The 20,297-nt window shown below is 30.2% G+C and overlaps 1 protein-coding gene across 1 annotated transcript in view; it reads left to right on the forward strand.

Annotated features, from left to right (window-relative positions):
- LOC119687913 (protein sax-3) overlaps positions 1 to 15,090 on the forward strand; it is a 115,819-nt gene extending 100,729 nt beyond the window's left edge. Inside the window, exons 13-14 of the mRNA XM_038102463.1 lie at positions 4,622 to 4,853; positions 13,273 to 15,090. Of these exons, the coding sequence (XP_037958391.1) occupies positions 4,622 to 4,853; positions 13,273 to 14,698 (1,658 nt within the window). The 3' untranslated portion in view covers positions 14,699 to 15,090. The remainder of the gene's footprint in view (positions 1 to 4,621; positions 4,854 to 13,272) is intronic.
- Positions 15,091 to 20,297: the final 5,207 nt, after the last annotated feature.

The following is a 20,297-nucleotide window of genomic DNA, read 5'->3' on the forward strand; positions in this document are numbered from 1 at the left end:
AACCAATTTTATTAAATTTTTTTATTAAACTCTAAACTCTAATCGTGTCAATTACTTATATTTTTATTTAATTCCCTTAATTTGATAATGCCATTTTATTTATATTTAAATTGAAAACATTATTTCAATATGCAAAACGCTAAATATAGAAACGCAAAAACGCAAGAACACAAGAACACAATCATTGTATATATATTACGGCCTTTAACTGGCAATTTTCTGCTTGAAAAGGCATTTCATACTTCACTTGAAAAACATGTTGCATATTTATAGGCACTCATCCATTACCAGACAGCAAATAGCCATAACAAAGCATCAAAAATAAATGCGCATTCTGCATTGTTAAGTGCAATTCTGTTGTAAAACAAACTCATCCAACAAATATTGCACTTCTCAGGCAACAACAACAACAACAGCAACAACAAAACAACAACTATGATATCACCAACATTGAGTAACATACTTACAAAACTTTGACTGACCCACGTGCCCACGTACCGAGAATACGAGGCGTAATGGTGCGCTTCTTTGTACACCTGCACAAATGAAAACTTTTTGACAACAATTGCATTTTATGCAACAAAAAAATAAAACAAATGTTATGCTTAATAATAACAACAACAATAATAATAATAATAAAAACATCGGCATGAGCATCAAGAATAGTAAAACTTCGTTATTGTTGTTGTTGTAGTTGTTGTTGTTGTTGTTGTTGCTGTGTTCCTGTTACTGCCAAAAACTCGCTGCGAAAATTGCAGCAATAAAACACTCAGTTGACTCCTCACAGTTTTATTACTGACAGTTTAATTGGTTCATTTTTTTGCTGTGGAGCCGCCGCACGCTCTTGAGCCTCAAGTTTTTGAACTCTTTTGGTCAGCTTTATGTTATGGGAGGCTCTCTCTCTTTAATATTTTTATGTTAACAAAAACGTACAACTGTGTGCGCTTTGGCATTATACTCCACTGCTCTACTGCTGTACTGCTGTACTGCTGGCCTGCTGTAGTGCGCTTGCATTTTGGCCGATAGATTGTTATATGCCGCAATGCAAGTCGTTTTTACCGCTGCACAACACATTCATTAACACGGATTGTAGTTGTTGTTTTACTTTTATTATTGCAAAAGTGCATTCGAGAATTGACAATAATTTCAATAAAAATTTCAAATAAAATGAAAAACCGTACCTTTTTGATTCTACTTTTGTTACTGTTATTTTTTCATTTTTTATTTTTATTTTTTATTGTTCTTTTTATTTTTGTTGTTGTTATTATTGTAGTTACGAGCACTGTCTGTCGCAGTGTTAAGCAGACTGATTGAAAAATTGCACAAATAAATAAATGCCGCCAAAAAGTATGCAATGTAATTTATTAACACTGCAACGCATATGCAAATTTGTGGTGTTTAATTTTTTTGCCATTGTGTGATTTTTGCATAAATCCTTTATACACATAATATGCAATGAGTGTATTAAGTTGGTCGACGTGTTTGTAAAATAGTGTGTTTAAGATAAAATGTAAATAAAATTGATCAGCTCAACTAGATGAATAGATAGAATAACTGTCTGAATTTTTATAAACCAGTTTTGAATTAAAAAAAAATTGAATTTCATACAAGGATTAAACGTGAGACTAGACAGTTATAGATAACAAAAATCAGTTCATATAAACATTTCAGACCCATATACTAGGAAAACATGATTCGTAAATATTTTTCATAAATTTAGGGATTTATCACATACATGAAATACTTGTGTGTAGAGTATTGAAGCATCAGCAAAGCCCACGCCAACTTTTTTTTTTTTGGTTAATTGCTTTGCTTTGTTTACATATAGATATGCACGGTGCTTTTAATTTGTATATATTTAATTAAAGTTATAAAATATTTTTAAATTTAAACAATAACAATTAAATAAAATTTGCAATACACAATTAAAAAAGTTTTAATTGCTTATTTAATAAACTCTGTAATACATGGACCCATAAAACATATGCAGGAAATTTATTTCAATGTCTGATTATATTTATTACATACTTAACAAGGACATATAATCGTTTATTCTATGTAAATATACATATAACCCAATATAATAAAATATACATTTTAATGTATTTTTCCTACACAAAATTAAAAAGACTTCAAAACTCTTTATGTGTATTTTATTTTCCCTTCAGATTCATATTTTGCGAATTTTTATTTACTTAATTAAAAATGAAATTGGTTTGAATTATTTTTTGTTATAAATTTTCTAAGCCATTTGACGATAGAAAACCTGCCAAACTGTATATTTTGTTAGTTCCTTCAAACTCGAAATGGAGAAAAAAAATTTATTTTAAAAACATTTGAAGGATTAATTTTTTAAAGACTTTATCTAATAGTAGTAGCTGTTAAAAAATTAGGAGGTTATCCATTTTGTAGTCCTGATTTGGCAGCATTGTTTTAGAAGTGCCAAAACTGTTAGCTAAGATATATTATGCCTAACTTAAGCTCTATCATTTTACTATACGATTGTTTAATACCTGTTAAATGCGTTGAAATTAATTTTACAAGCAATATTATCACAAAAGAATTCTTGCATATAATCAGGAAAAATCCATAAGCAACTAAAGAAACACCACTGAATCCACAAAAAGTTTCTATATGCCACTGGATGCCATTTGGTCTGGTAAAGTGATAGGTTCGACAAATCTTAAAGACTGATAGCTGTAATGACAACATAATCAATATTTTTTTTAACATAAAACAGCAGAAATGAATATGGAAGATAACCATTTAGTTGCAAGCCACTCAATACTACCTGTTTTGTTGTTTTTTCTGTGCACGTATTAATAATGGGAAATGATCACTAAGTTAATGCGATATATCACCGCCAGATATATAGATAGTCTATATAGATAATCCTCAAACTCTCGACACTACGGATCTTATTCCCGAACATCCATGAAATTAATGTTAAGCAATTCCCAGATCTTGCCGACAGCCACCAAAAATTATTTCAAAAGTATCTGTTACTGAAAGATATTTGAAAGGATCGTGTTTAGGTGAATAGTCTTTAAGCTCTCAAATTACTGAAAGTCACTAAATATAACTTCTAATATATGAAGTAATGAAAAATATTTAAATGTCAAGAAAATTTGTATGATATTGTACTTCACATCAAATGGAAAGATCCAAAAAATTTATTGATATGAAAATTTGATTAGAGTCCCCATCACAAATTTATTTTATGTGGATTTACGTTTATGTTTATATTATATTATATTTTATAGTTTAAATTGAAATGAAAAGATAATAACAAAAATTTTAATTAATTTATTGAAATTTAGGTGACCATACAACGCTGTTTCGAGTATTGTCAAGTACTCATTATCAGTGGTCTTAAAAAATATTAGAATTTTTAAATTAATTTATAGTCTCTTATAGTTTATTTTAAATATATAACAAATAATTTATAAATTATAGTTTATATTAACATACATTAAGACTGAAAAGTTTTCGGAAATTCTCATTTAAAATTCGCGCGCTGTATATTTTTCGATATTTTAAGTTTATGTAGTTTGGCAGCACTGTCCTTAATTACTATGCCAAAAATGAGCGCGATCTGTCAGACAGTTCGTTTACGGCAGCTGTTGAAACCAGTTCCCCTCAGTAGTGCGTTGCGAAATGTCTTCGACGGTCGTACGACCGTCCTGAAAGGCTTTGTACCACTCATAAACTTGAGTTTTCGATAAAACTGATTCCCCATAAGCCTTTTGTAGCATTCGCAACGATTCTGCACACGAAATTTCGTTCGAAACACAAAATTTGATGCAAACTCTTTGTCCAATATTTTTTTCCATTGTTTTTTTCGCAACGCACTACTGAGGTGAACTGGTTTCAACAGCTGCCGTAAACGAACTGTCTGACAGATCGCGCTCATTTTTGGCATAGTAATTAAGGACAGTGCTGCCAAACTACATAAACTTAAAATATCGAAAAATATACAGCGCGCGAATTTTAAATGAGAATTTTCGAAAACTTTTCGGTCTTAATGTAGGTTAGGTTAGATTGTACCGACTAGGTCAGGTTAATCCAAAAGAATTCACTTAGAGCTATTGGTGCATTGTGTTGCCGTATAAGAGAAAAACTATAATTTATATTAAATATTGTGAAGAAAAACGCGTTGAACTTAGCTAGTTTTAGAGAAAGATTGGAAGTAAACAGGTGTCTGATTGAGACAAGATATGCTTAGAACTGAGCAATCTTACAAAAAAAAACGAGTACTAGCAAAATTCATATAAACAAACATACATTAATTTTTGTTCAGTGAAATATCTTTCAATAATACTGTATATAAACACGGATTTGTCAATATGCAGCTTCTACTCATAAAATGAACTCTATTTTTAAATTATTAATATTTTTCTAACTGTATATTTTAATTTGATTGAAAATAAGCACCTTTCTTCTTCCACTTTTTTCCCTTCAATCGTTATTTTTCAATTCAATTAAGTAAAACATCTTCCAAAGTTAATATAAATTGGTAATATATATCCTGCACAATCAATATCTATATACAATATAGTATTTCTTACTAAATGACCTCATAACAAAACCTCACCTTACCAATGATATTTTCTTAATTCAGGTTCTCATCACTCCAATGATGTGTTGAAAATGCCTAACTTATCCCGGAATGGTAATGGCTTCTGGCTAGATGCAACGGCTGGTGGCATGGTGTGGCGTACTTCTCCTAGCGGTGATACGTTAGACTTGCAAAAGGATCAAATCGCTGATTATGCACCAGTTTGTTTATCGACTAATGGCAGCGGAAATTCATCACAAGATCAAATTGCAAATGGCGAGCGAACGCAACAAAGGTAAGATTATCTTAATCGAAAACCAAGAAAAACATATTTTTAGGTTTCGTCTTTCTGATAAAACAGTGGAATACTATCTTGTTAAATTGGGGATCTATGTACTCTAAGATAACAAATCATGGTATTACTTATAAATGACAGAAAAACTATAATATATTAATATTTGTACTTCGTACCACTTCAATCGGTGGACTGATCGAATATATAGTCTACTTAACTATATGATTGATGAACAATGGTGGATCAATAATCCAGCCTTCTAAAATTCTGCTGAATTCTGATTTTACCAGCATTGATATATTGTGTTATTTATCGATATTTTCATATTAAACTTATATTCACAAGGCGCATCTTTTTGTGGAACAGATTTCTTTACTCTTACAATATATAGTATAATACAAAACCGTTAAAAGTGCTAAAAAAAGTCTAATTATAGACGTTCATTAAAATTATAATGAATAATTAACATAAATGGGTTAAGGGCAATAGACCACCTGAGTTGTGGTATATCGAATTTCCTATAGTAACAGTAGGAACAGTTGTATGAAAAGTACTAAGAAAAATACTAGTAGTAGTGGTAGGAGTAGTAGAAAAGTAGTAGAAATTGTTATCTCCAATAATAATAATATGTATCCTATAATAATAATCGGAACTCGGTAGTGTAATGAAATAATAATAATATAAAATAATATAAATCAGGAGGTAATAAACGGTAGTGGAGAAAGTAGTAAGAAAAATAGTAGTAGTAGTTGTTGTTGTTGAAAAAGAGTAAAAATTACTACTGATATTAGGATTAATTTATATATTATAGATTAATTTAATAATTTATTTAATTTATATATATATGAGTTTTTAACAAATGCTTGTAGAACAAAATTTATTTAGATCTACTGCAATATTAGTCCATTTTTTAGTATATTTTTCTCCATATCATCCAAGGAATTTTCAGAAACTTAAATATTGAACTCTTTTTTTGATTTCAACTATTTTTATATTAAATATGCAAATATTAATTTATATGTAAGTACTTATAAATGCATTTGTTTATTTTTAAGAGTTTAAAACAATCTTTGAAAATTTACGAATATTTGCTTATTGCAAGTATTTACTAAATTTCTTATGGATCCTTTAAATAGAAGTTTTATTACTGCAGTCATCCTCACATATTGCAAGAGCACAAAATGTAATTATTATAGCACCTGAGGACGTTTATTTAATGTCTGGATGCTTATGTGTAAATGGGTGCGAAAGTGCAAGAATAATGCATAAAAGTGCATCATTCGTCGAATTGCAATTGCCAAATGAGTTTCCAAAAAATACATCAACCAACGGAGCAAATCTCAGAAAAAATCCTTTGCCCTGCACAAAAACAAAACCTAAAACAACACAAAAAAAAAAAACAAAAAAAACAGAGACAGAAAGAGAGAGTAATATGGGAAATGTTAGGGCTAAAAGAAAAGCAAACATATACACTCTGCCGTTTGGTATTTGAAATTCGAGCTTTTCTTTCCATAACAAAATTTTGCTTTAAGCAAAACATTTTTGAGGTTTTCATCATTGAAGGGAGAAAACGTACGAAAAACGTTGAAAATTGTAAATGAAGGCAATTTTAAGTTGGTCTTTCCAAAACCCAAAAATTTCCCACAATTCTAGTATGGCATTTACAACTGGCACAAAGCGGGGCAGTGGGAGGGCTACATTGCAAACAAACAAATATAGTATCAAATGCAGTGGAGCTACTATTGCACATTCATAACGAAGAGGAGTTTCCATAAAAGTTACTGAAAATCAACCAAAATTTTCAGCTTTCATTTATTTTCAATAACAAATGAAACCAAAACGTTTTTAATTGATTTTTAATGGAACATCTATGAAAGCTAGGGTTAGTAAAGATTTGTACTAGGAAACCATAATGCTGCTAGCCTCAGGCATACTGATGCTTGGTTTCATCAAATGATATTTTTCAACCAAATAGAAAACTTCTCTTTGTCTTATTATTGTTAAATTCCATAGAATAAGTCAAAGCAATAGCCGTCGAATGTAACATGTGAATCTTATCCCCACTCTCTCTCTCTCTCTCTCTCTCTCTCTCTCTATCTATCTATACATATGATCTCATACTACCACTCTTAGTGCTTTAGACCTTTGGATTTTTTCATACCCCTCCGTATCATGATTATGAACTGAAAACTAATCGTAAATCGATTGAATGAATTGTCATTTTAATTGTTTGTCTTTGCGATGGAAACATTTTCCTGTCGAAAAGCTGTTGTTGGTTCCGGGGCTGTTTCCATTAAAATTGAATTTTGGTCGAATTTAATCAAATATTGTGGCGTAATTAGCGGCTGCTGTTTGAGGCTCGCCACTGCAATAATAGACCGAACAAAACAGTACAGAACAATCCCGTCATTGTGGAACTATTAAAGCTGCGCATCCACCAAATTTCACACACCGCACACCACACACCGCATACCGCACGCCGTACATCATACATCACGCAAATTGCATTAAAATGCTTATTTATTTATGCGTTTTAATTTTGCATCGGTATTTGCGTTTTATTATGAAGACAATTTATTATTTTGGTTTACCAAAACTTTTGTTTCTCATTTCAGTATTTTTTTAATAGTGATTTTATTTTTATTTTTTTTATTTTTTGTTGCAATATTTTTCAATTATTTTATTGCTGCAATTTACAAAAACACAAAAAATTATTTTCACTCACATTTCCACTATATTTACAATATAAAAGTATTCACTAATCGTCGTCCATGTTAAATTGCCAGGCCAGCCACTAAAGCCGAACACATGCGAAATATTTCATTTTTAATAATTAATGTCCTGAACAAATGAATTTAGCAGTTGAAGCGACAAATCGGAAATTCCTGTTTTGAACATTTAAAATGGCAATTAAAGCCTTGAAAATGGTCTGTACACAATTTAGAGAAAAACATTCAAGTATTATTTAGGCAATCAATGAAATTAGGAGAGTTGTAGGAGTGCATGCATGCAGTCCTTACTGCATTCCAATTAAGGGGGTTTTAGTTTATATAGAGTCCTTGCTCCATATGTCAAAAGCATGCTTTAGCAGAATACAATCCATCATTATTTATTTAATAAAATCCATTCTTTCAACTTCATCATCTTAGTTCATATAGAGTCCTTGCTCCATATGTGAAAAGCATGCTTCAGCAGAATACAATCGATCATTATTTATTCAAAAAAATCCATTCTTTCAACTTCATCATCTTAGTTCATATAGAGTCCTTGCTCCATATGTGAAAAGCATGCTTCAGCAGAAAACAATCGATCATTATTTATTTAATAAAATTCATTCTTTCAACTTTATCATCCACGCAAAGACCAATAGTTTTGAGTAACAATTTTGCATAGAAACACACTAAAATATTTTTTTAGAGCACAGGATTATCCTTTCCGATCGATAATAAACACTCTCTGGTACATGAGCAACAGCGACCTCTACAGTCAAATCAGTGATCTTTACTGAAATAAAAAAAATGACTAAATCTCAACAGAAAAGATTTCGCCAGCGCACTAATGAAAAGATCCATAAAATACTTGATATAAACACACATAACTTCTATATAGATGTGCAATGTTATCTAGTGTCCATTGAATTAAAATATTGAAATTGGAAAGTTCGATTGCTGTTCAAACAACTATATACTAACGTCAGTTACACATTTAATATAAAACAAAGAGCACATACACATGTATTATAGATAAAGAGAGAATAAGAGCATAAAACTCTTTCACATAAAAAGAAGCAAAAATATATAGCCAGAGAGCAAATCGCAAAAGTTGAACTTTTGAAAGCTACTATATAGTGACCTTATGTTATAGAACTATAACTTTGAACTACAGCTGAGAAAAAGCTATGTTTTAAACTTTCAAAATTGATATATTATAGGTTGTCTCTGATATATATTATTTAAGAAAACACTCGCAATTTATTACAGTCTTTGGACTGGTGAAGTTTGCTTAATAATATTCTCCAGAACAAAGATTTTCAACCGCATGCGGTAAGCGCAGTTCACATACAAGTAAAATATTGCATTAATGCTATTAACGATATTATTTTCTGAGTAGATAATGGTACCGGGATTTTTTGTAGCTATATTATATTTATAATTTTAATAATTTATTATAAATTATAATTTACCTATATCTAAGTACCTATATCTAGTCCAGAGCAAAATTTTTTAACCACCATCAGTCCGCGTAATTTGTACTATTAGTCGGTGATATAATGCATTTAACCATTCAAAATTATAATTTTTTGAGAATATATTCGAACTGGATCTTATATTGTGAAATTTTAGAACTTTAAAAATCATTGACAGCTTTGTGGTAAGCGTTTGATATAAGTTATCTCTAGTTTAAATGATTTGAAAAGTCGGTCGTAACGCACCAATAATATTTTCAAGAATAAGGTTTTGTTAGTCTATATTCGTTCGCGAAATTTATACTACCACTTCCATAAATCTCGGCCTAAATGATTTTTTTTCTTCTTGAGAATAAGTGCATACCTGTCCTTTTGCAAAATACATTGACTATTTTATCGGTCTTTGTAGAAAACACTACAAATTTTTTAGATCCACAGTGTGTTTATTTTGGACGCACTGTGCTAGAATATGTGAGTAAACGTATGTGATATCACGGATGTTATATCAGATGTGATATTAGATAAGATAAAGATATACATTATTTTTATTGTAAGTATTATTAATATTGTAACCATACTGTTTCTGTACAAAAAAAACAGACTATCCATTTCGAAAGTAAATGTATATAAAATGCATTTATAAAGAAGACTTCAATCAAATATTTATTTCTATATAATGTTTGGACTTTGAGATTAAGTATAAAATACGATATCATTAAAATGTCCTTTTTGGCACATCTTGCAGTGTTGGATCCTTTTAGGTAATTTTCAATGGCTTCTTGGCATATAGCTGACAATAGCTCAGTCTGTTTTTAAAGTGTCGTGAATTTTTACGATAACCCGCATAAATACAATCCTAAGCTTAGCCCTATATAATACATAAAAATGCCTCGACCATATACAAAATGATATATTTATTTCAAAAAATTTATTTAATATATTTTACTGATAAAAAAATATATATAGTATAGATATAAATATGGTACATATTGCAAACCAATTTAAGCCACTCCAGTATTGTAGATATTTGCGAAAAATGGCAAAAGACATCATCAAAAAAGGGTTTTAGTGTCAGAAACCGGTGATGCTGTCACTTGTGACTACACAAAAAAAAAAAAAAAAAAAAATGTGTATAATTACAAATCAAAAATATCAACGTCAAAAATATTATACATAGTAAAGCAATTTTGTCCCGATTTCAGGAGTTAATTTTTAATTTTTCATTATGTTTCATAGCCTTTCATTATTACTTAATGATTTCATTCGCTCTTTAAATATGACAGCCATAACAATTTTCTCCACTTAATTGGTCATTTAAACTAAAAGGCGAAGTGAAAAACGCTTTTAATTCATAATTATTTTTTATAAATAATTTTTAATGCAATTTATACAAAAACTGGTAAAGCAAATGTCAGTTATTGCATGAAAATAATTAAAAATTATTAAATTTTAATTATCGTTGTAAAATTCACATATGGACAGAAGCAGGACAGGCTAGCAGTCAGGCAGGCAGGCAGACAGGCAGGCAGGCAGTCAGTCAGGCAAGCAGACAGAGTTTATAGTGATTCTCATATATATATATATATATAGATATATATAAATACGTCTGTTGCGCATCCATGTATGGCTGCATTCATGGCTGCTTTTCCGTTTGCGAACAATACAAAAAGGCATCCATTGCAGGTCCTCTCGGTTATTTCCAACTTTTGATGCAAAACTCATTAGCGCACCATTTTAGTTGAAAAAGTAAAAAAAAAGTAAAAAATAAAAAAAAACCTACAAAAAGTTGCCTTTCGGCCACTCAAAATGCGGTCATGACAACTTTCGATTGCGCTGAGTCGTACTCCATGTAAAACACTTTTGCAAAGAATAAAATTCTATATAACAGGACTATGTAATAGAGTTTACATATATAACAGAAAAGAAAAACAAAGAAATTAAAGTCAAAGAATATTTTGCGTAATATTGGATTTTTAACAGCGTTTATTTTTATTAATATATGTCATTATTATAATTCTTATAGGTTATTAAACCATGAAGATTTATCAAAATTCTTAAGGTCTCACTGCAAATTGTTAGAATGTAAAAGTAATCCCTTCAGGCGCAAACAACTATATACATCGAAAAGTATACGAAAGTATCTATACCACTATATGTATTCGGACTTATACTGCAATGTCAGTTAATTATGAGTTCTCTCAGCTTCTAATAGTTAAAGTATGTTTCGACACATGCAGGAACCATATACATTACTATATAGTACTATAGTTTTTTGTTAAAAAGTGTGTGGGACAAATTACCAAAACACTTTCTGAGACTAGGTTCAGTTATTAAATTATTCCCTGGATTTTCTTACTGAAGTAAGCTTTAACATCCATTTTGTTGTTTCTATTACTTTTCTGCTTCTTGTATATCACCAGAACGTTCATATAATTTCACAATTTTTGAATGCCGCAAGATGTTAATATTAGTTTTAATCTGTTGTTAGGGATAATATATAACATCGTTTAAATGTTCTCCTAAAGTCGGCACATAGTCTGTAATACCTCAACTATAACTTGACTAATGTGCATCAAGATGCTCTTAAGCATCGAGAATTTGAAGATTGTGTTCACAATCACGCTTCTTTGCGAAATCCAAAAGTAGTCCAGTGACAATAAATTTTAATGACCAATTTATATTCATTCACTAAAATGTGAGATTATATATTCAACAAATTTGTGGCTTAACAAATCCAAAGCTAGAGATATGTTGTATATCTTAAGACAACATCCTTTTAAACTACCTATCTTCAACTTCCATGTCTTATTGTCACAACAAATCATGAAACACTAGAGTTCAGATTTGACATTTTAATTCAAACCTTCGTCATTTTTAAAGAAGTACGGGTGCATCACATTTTGAAACCAAATATCTTACTATTCAGTGACTTATATAGTATATATATATATATATATATATATATACAAACCCAAAGCTGGAGATATGTTGTATATCTTAAGACATCATCCTTTTAAGCTACTTATCTTTCACTTCCATGTCTTATTGTCACACTAATGTCATGGGACATGAGGATCAGATTTGACATTTTAATTTAGGCCTTTCTTATTTATTTACTTATGCCCTTAAAAGTAACAATTTTATTTCTCGAAATATTCATCAAACAAGAAAGTCACCTTATCACTGCAAAATAAATTTGATATGAGCAAGCCCTACCATTACTTTATACTTATTATTATACATTAGATTGTATATATTATTTCTGCATTTTTAGAACATACATCCGATTATCTTTACTGTTATTGAAACTATATTATAATTGTACGGACCATACTTTATTGTCATGCATTATTTCTTTATTTCTAGCACATTCTTATGATTGCCTTTCTTGATATCGGAACTACATCATAGTTCTATGGATCGTACTTTATTATAATGCAATGTTTCTTCATAATTACCATTATCTTTCCTGACATTGAAACCACATCATAATTTCAGGGACATACTTCCGTTTACATTTCTTAATATTTACACTATATTACAGACTTATAGACCTGCCTTATGGACTTATTTTATTTTCATACAATATTCCTCCATTATTTCTCCTTTGTTAAGAAGAACATACTCCTTGTTATCTTTTCTGCCACTGAAAGTACTTATAATTTCGGGAATCATACTTTATTACCGTACATTATTTTTCTAATTCAAGAACATACTTCCGTTTGCATTTCTTGATATTGTAATTATATCATAGTTCGTTCCATGGACCTTACTTTATTTCATGCATTGTTTAACCTATTTTAAGAGTTTATTTCCGATTATCTTTACTGTTATCAAAGTTCAATCTCGTGGACCATAAAATACTGTTAATGCACTTATGCACTAAGTGTCACTTTTGCAAAAATATTTATCAATATATAGAATATAGTTTTTTAAATTTAAAAGCTAACCAAACACATGGCATTGCTAAATCCTTTGCATCCTCTCTGTCATTTAACCGCAGACCACATAAATAACGCTTATTTTTGGCAAAGGCATTTGCTCTTTGTGATGAATATAAATAAATTGACAAAAAAAAAATAGAAAAAAATAAAACAAAAAACAAAAAAAGACGCACCTACATTCTCATAAATTATTTTATTATTTCATTACGAAGCTGGCCGTAGTGCGGCATCAAAATAAAAATTTATCAATAAGAATACAGAAAGTAACTTTTTATCTCTGTTCTTTCAGATACGTTGGCGAATATTCAAATATTCCGACAGACTATGCAGAGGTGTCGAGTTTTGGTAAAGCGCCGAGTGAGTATGGAGGTATGCAACGGAATAATACATCATCACCGGCGCCCTATGCAACATCGTCCATATTGAATAGCAACGATGAACAGCCACGTTATCAGCAACGTCCAGGTTATGCAGCCCAACACCAACGTCAACAACACCAAAAACAACAACAATTGCAAATAATACAGCACCAACGTCCCATACAACAGAGTCACTACCATCACCAGCAACAGCAGCAGCAGCAACAACAGCAATCGCAGCAACAAAATTCAATTGGCAACATTTATCAGCAAATGTCTACCACAAGCGAAATTTATCCGAGCAATGTGGGCAATCGATCAGTTTATTCGGAACAATATTATTATCCCAAGGAGAAAATGAATATTACTGAGAATAAACTTAGCAATTGTCATACTTATGACTCTGTGTCGAATCAACAACATTTGGCTGGTGCCGGTACGCTCAAACGGAATGTAGCAGGCATAAATCAAAGTGGACGCTTCAAAGTATTAAACACTCAACCCCAAAACTTTCAAATGCATGCAACACCCGGCAACGCCTCCAATACAGTACCCGCTAAAACAACAATAACTGCAGCAATTTGCGAAAAACAACAAAAATTCAATTCATTAAATAACAACAGCAGTTCCACTGGTTCAGGTAGTGCAGTCGGTAATGTTGGTAATGTTGGTGGTGGTGGTGTTGGCGTTGGCATTGGTATTGGTGTTGGTGTTGGTGTTGGTGTTGTTAACGGCAATGACAATCGAAGTTGCAACACACCAGATCTAACAACAATTTCTAAGAATTTGATGGATTTAGACAGCTCTTCTTTCTGTTACAATGGTATGGCAGATTCCGGTTGCGGTGGTTCACCTTCGCCAATGGCTATGTTAATGTCACACGATGACGAGCATGTTCTATATCACACAGCAGATGGTAATATTGATGATATAGAACGTCTATATGTTAAAGTCGATGATGAACACCAGTATGCAGTACAACAACCGCAACCACAACAGCAACAGCATCAGCATCAACCCCAAATGTTGCCCATGTCTGCAACGACTGCAATGCATCCTAACGCCAATGGTGCTAACGATAACGCTTTCAATAACTGGCGTGTGCAGCCAATACGTGCTTCCTACAATCGCGGTGCTGGTATTAAGAGTAACAGTAGCATTGGTGGCAGCAGCTCGTTGAGTTCTTGCTCCGAAACCAATGAAGACCGTCAACAACAGCTACAGAAAGTGTTGGCAACAAACTCGATTTGCAATGAGAACGACCTAATCTATGCACCCGGCAGTGTAGCTAGCGAACGCAGCTTGCTTAGCAATACGGGTAGTTCAAATGATCAGCAACAGCTGCACAATGTGTGACCTCCGCTGGAGTTGAGAACTGCGGTTAATGCGCCAGGTATAAGCAGACAAGAAGATTATTACGCACGGGAAGTCAAGGAATTGCTCGAATGGTGCGAACGTTTCAATAATGGAACAAAAGAAAATTTTCAAAATAACTAATATAAATTATTATAATATTGATAATTACTAAATTTAATTATAATTAATTATACTTAAGTACATATAGTCCAAGCTGATTATATGTATTGATTATGCCCATTTCAGCAAACGGAATGTGTAATTTTAATAGAAGTGCCATGTACGACTCAATTGCTAAAATATTAATTCAATTAAATATCATAATAAGACAATTAATTTTTGTAATTAATACAAAAAATTAATTGAATTAATTAATTAATTACTCAAAATGTGAAACTAAAAAAAAAAATTGTGAAAATATAAGTTGGCATGAAGACTGATGATGCGAACTTTATAATTTCGTCTTTTTAATTTTAATTATTTTTTATATGCAAAATTAGAAATTTATTTTCTAAGCTTATAATTATTTTTATATTTAATTCTTAATTTATCGTTACGCACAATAAATATTGTGAAATTTTATTTACTTAAGTATATGTAGAAATATTGTTCAATAGTAATTAGTGTTACAGTCAGCATCATAAGAGATTAACATATACCATATACCATATAGCATATAGTGTAGAGCATATATGATTAATTTAAATATTTTGATACTTTGATACTGCTTTGAATTTTTTAATATATTTTATAGCCGGCCATTGCCGACTATGGAATTACCCAAGCAGACAATATAGACAATATAGTTGCCTGCATGGGTTTGCACCTGAACCGGGATGTGCTATTGAAAGCAGTTGCTGAACCGAATCAACGATTGATTAGTTAGGCATATCCTGCTATGGGAGTGGCTGTGAAAGTTTATTCTTAACCTTAACTATGTAAACTAAATTTAGTTTTTGTATAACTTAAATTCATATAAGCTGTTACGAATGTGCTTCTACTTAGTATTGTAAGATAAGAGAGAAATTACTCCAAATAAAATTGGAGTAAATCCCTACTGAAACCCTACATCAATCCGTTGTGCACTCGTCCTTGCACTGAACAAACAGCCCACACAAATCCAAACATTCAATCTAATAGTGTAAATTACTGTGGCGTACGGCTGTTATTTCATTAATTAACAATTGCTTTTATTGCATTATAGAATTATAGAATATATTACACATACGAGTATATACATAAATACATATATACATAATAAATAAATACCTAAATAAATAAATAAATAAAAGTTAGTTGTTCAAGAATTGATTTAAATATTCTAAGTGTTTGGTGTTGTTACCATGAATATTCATAATAGTATACAATATATAAATATTTAAATTAAATTAAAATAAGTATTTAATATAGTTTAGCCATAAATGTACATACATACTACATAATTACTTTTCAATGTAATTCAATATACATATTAAATAATAACTAAATGTGAAAATATTTGCTCTTAAAAATGTCTATGAAAACATAATCAATTACATACAAACATACATACTTACATAAATACATAAATGAATATACATAAAAACATTTCAAAATGTTAGATGTGAGTTTATGCAAAAAAACATATTTATGAATTAATATATATATACAGATATATACATATAATATCAAATCAATCAGACTATTTTATTGACAAGCAAAAAAAAAACAAAAACAAAAACAAAAAAGATTAATCGGTTTTGAATAAATTCAGTATTGATGTTCTTCTCTTAGACTAGGATTATATACAGATTAGGATTGAAACTAAATATAGATGCAGAATTGCCTTCATTCAGAACTTCTTCGATTTACTAAACTCGACTAGTACGTGACTGCAACCTTCCATCCTACATTTGAAAAACGCATTAGTTATTAGTAAATATATAAAAATGAAATATGACACATATATATATATATATATATGCATACATATGTATGATAAATATTTGAAAATAAATAAATGAGTTTTAAAATGAACTAAATTATCAATAATAATAGCATATAAAATATTGTTCATGCTAAATAAATATAAATTAATTATGTCCTTCTGCACGGAAGAGTATTCAATATCAATTATTATTTGTTCGATTTAATTGTAATTACAGATATTAATTAATGAATATATTTTATTAGTTATAGTAGACATGATTTCACTATAGCCATTGATTGTAAAAATAAAACTAAAAATATAAATAAAAATACTTCTCTTTGAAATGTGAATCCAAATTCTGTTTTAAATTATTTATTTCGTAGGTCGGATGAAAGAAAGTCTATTTATTAACACATTTTTGGGGAAATTATTATTTATTTTACAGTGGAATGGAGTGTTCCAGTGATTATCACAATAATATAATTTTTAGTCCTTCATAAATATTGAAAAGTACAACTCTTAACAGTATAAAAAGATATCACTTTTTTTTAACTACTACAATTACTATTTATTTTACAGCGGAATGGAGTGTTCCAGTGATTATCACAATAATATAATTTTTAGTGCTTCATAATATTGAAAAGTACAACTCTTAACAGTACAAAAAGATATCACTTTTTTTTCTAGCTACTACAATTATTATTTATTTTATAGTGGAATGGAGTGTTCCAGTGATTATCACAGTAATATAATTTTTAGTCTTTCATAATATTGAAAAGTACAACTCTTAACAGTACAAAAAGATATCACTTTTTTTTCTAGCTACTACAATTACTATTTATTTCACAGTAGAATAGAGCGTTCCAGTGATTATCACAATAATATAATTTTTAGTCCTTCATAATATTGAAAAGTACAACTCTTAACAGTACAAAAAGAAATCACTTTTTTTTCTAGCTACTACAATTTTAGAGAATCAGTGACAAATACTAATGCTTCAGAGTATAGATATAAATTCGAGAACCTATTCGGAAAATCTAATGTGTGTAAGTAAAACAAGAAACACATGCCAGAAGTTGAGGTCTCATTTAAAGAATTAAAATTTGGTTCTTTAACTATAAAAATAATTTTCCACAGAAGCACAGAACTGTTTAAACTTAACCAGACAGAGAGAGAAGAAAGAAATGCAAGAGAGAAAAGTCATTATCTTTTACTTTTTGGAAAAATATCTAATTCTTACAAATTCAGTTGGTTTCAATTGGATAAAGGTGTGTTCACGTCACCTGAAAGCCATGATTTACAAAATGGTATGGACTGTCGTTAGAATGTAGTCTTCTTGAAGTAAGGTCTGCGGTATAGGCGTGAAGTATATATTGGATTTTGAAGAGTATTGTTACTTTAAGTTATTATTAAGCTAGCTATTTATATATTAATAATTAAAATTTTATGTTCTTCATATTCATACTTCAAATGTATGTATTTTTCATTAGGATTTTCACATTTTTTCGGAGTCTACAGAAATCTCCGGAGTAAAACTGTAACAAAAAATTTGATTAATATAGCGCTTGTAAGTGCTTATATATAATTTTTATCATAGAGAGGTTTCAAAAAGTAGTAAACTATAACAACAAGAATTCTTTTTAAATTATTTAAAATACAAGTTGTAATATAACGTCAGTTTATGATGAAAGTGACTTTTATATATAATAGAAACTAGGTTTTGGATAATAGTGAAGTACAACAACGAAAATTCTTTTTATATTATTTTAATTAATTGAATTTTTGGTTGGCTATACAGTTGTTTCGAGTATTGCCAAATATCCATTATCAGTGGTCTTGGAAATGATTTCTCACATTTAATTATTTGTGAATAATTTTGTTTTGAGACTCCAAGTTCCAAGGGTTGAACTCGTGCCCTACCAAATTCGAAGCTCAGACTCAGTGTTTATTAGTATATAATAAACTCATCTGCATTATTATTATTATTATTATTATTGTTAGGGGATATGGCACTGCGACCTTCGAGTTTATTGTGCACCTTTCTGGTTTTAAAGTAGGTCTCCATGCCCTGTTGCGTCAATAAAATATAGTATAGAATCTATTTTACGGAGTTTTATTGGCTCTTCTGTAAGAAAATGCAAACCCAGAAACCTATTCCGTATGTGCATTACTGCGTAGCATTCCAAAAGCACATGTGTGGCCGACTCCTCATTCTCTTCACAGAATCTACAGTTTGGATCCGTAAGTATACCCAGTCTTATAAGTTGGTGTTTTAGTTTACAGTGCCCTGTTGGGATTCCTGTGAGGATTCTAAGTTTTTCTTTGATATTTTATTTGATATTTGATATTTTGATATTTTGGGTATTGATATTTTCTATAAAGCTGTTAATAAATTCACCAGGCAAAATGTGTCCAGCATGTAAACTTAGAATCGTTCACACTAATTAATACAAGCGGCTTAGGAAGTTGATTATAATGTGAAAAACCAACTCAATGAGTCTGTACAATGTGATTAGAGATTTAATTAAATATAGTAACCTGATGTAAACAGCCCATTGCTTTATTTTTCCCACTAGCTGTAGTAAAAAATACTGTAGACCTGCTATTCAGTAATGTTCCAATAAACTTAAATAAAATTTTAGACAAAATGGAGTACATATAGATTATTATTGCCGATAATATGTTTTCGAATGTACGATATGTGCGAAGGATTTTGTCAGAAAAAACGTAATTAGTGAAAAGTAATTAATTGATTTGATTTTTAAAGTATCTACAATATCTGTTTGAATAGTGCAAAAGCATCCGAAATTCTAAAAGTAATTTTTTTGTCTTATTTATAAATAATTTTTTACTGATTATTTTTAATTAAATTTTTGCTTTCTCTATCAACTTGAATATTGTTCCAGAAATTTAAATATTCTGTTCTTTGTAAGCATGAAATGGTATAATCTGAAATAATGTTTAAAATTTTATGTTTTCTTTTGTTCGAAATTTCACAAAAAGAGTCCCAAACAATTGTTTTGTAATTAGAAAGCAAAAAATATAAAAATGTAAAAATATACAGAAAAAAGTTGAAGTTAAAAATCACACAAACACATTCTGTGGCTTCCCCACTAATTGAACGCATCTTGACAAATTAGAACAGCTTTTTAATTAGGCGAGCTCCAGCCCCGTATTTAAACAGTCCTCGACTTTTTCTCGCTTTAATGATACAATTGCAGACATGGAAATTAATTAAGGAAAAGAGTGAGACACACGCATATACTTGTATACACACATACTCACTCGTACACTCGTACACTTCCTGCCCAAATGGACAACATAATTTAGTTCGAGCGCAGCCTGTTTGGCATATGTTGAACGCACTCTTTTCTTTCCGGTGGTCGCATGCATTAATTCCACTTTTTGCTGTGAGTTCCGCCTTATGGAAAAACATTTTTTGGGAGGTTCAACATTTAACTTTAATCACATCGACAATGTTGTTGCAGCTTCTGCGGCTCAGGCTGAAGCTGCTTGCATGCCTACAACAAAAACCTTCCGCAAATTATATAATTTCCGAATGCAAATTTTTCACTAAAAATAAACAAATTTTAAATTCAAATTTTAATTTCATTTTATTTATTTAATGCTTCTTTTTTGTTGTTTTGCCTTCGAAAGATAAAAAATTTATTTAGAGCTTGTGAAACAACA

The sequence above is a fragment of the Teleopsis dalmanni genome, chromosome X (genome assembly GCF_002237135.1).
Source record: "Teleopsis dalmanni isolate 2A chromosome X, ASM223713v2, whole genome shotgun sequence".
NCBI lineage: Eukaryota > Metazoa > Arthropoda > Insecta > Diptera > Diopsidae > Teleopsis > Teleopsis dalmanni.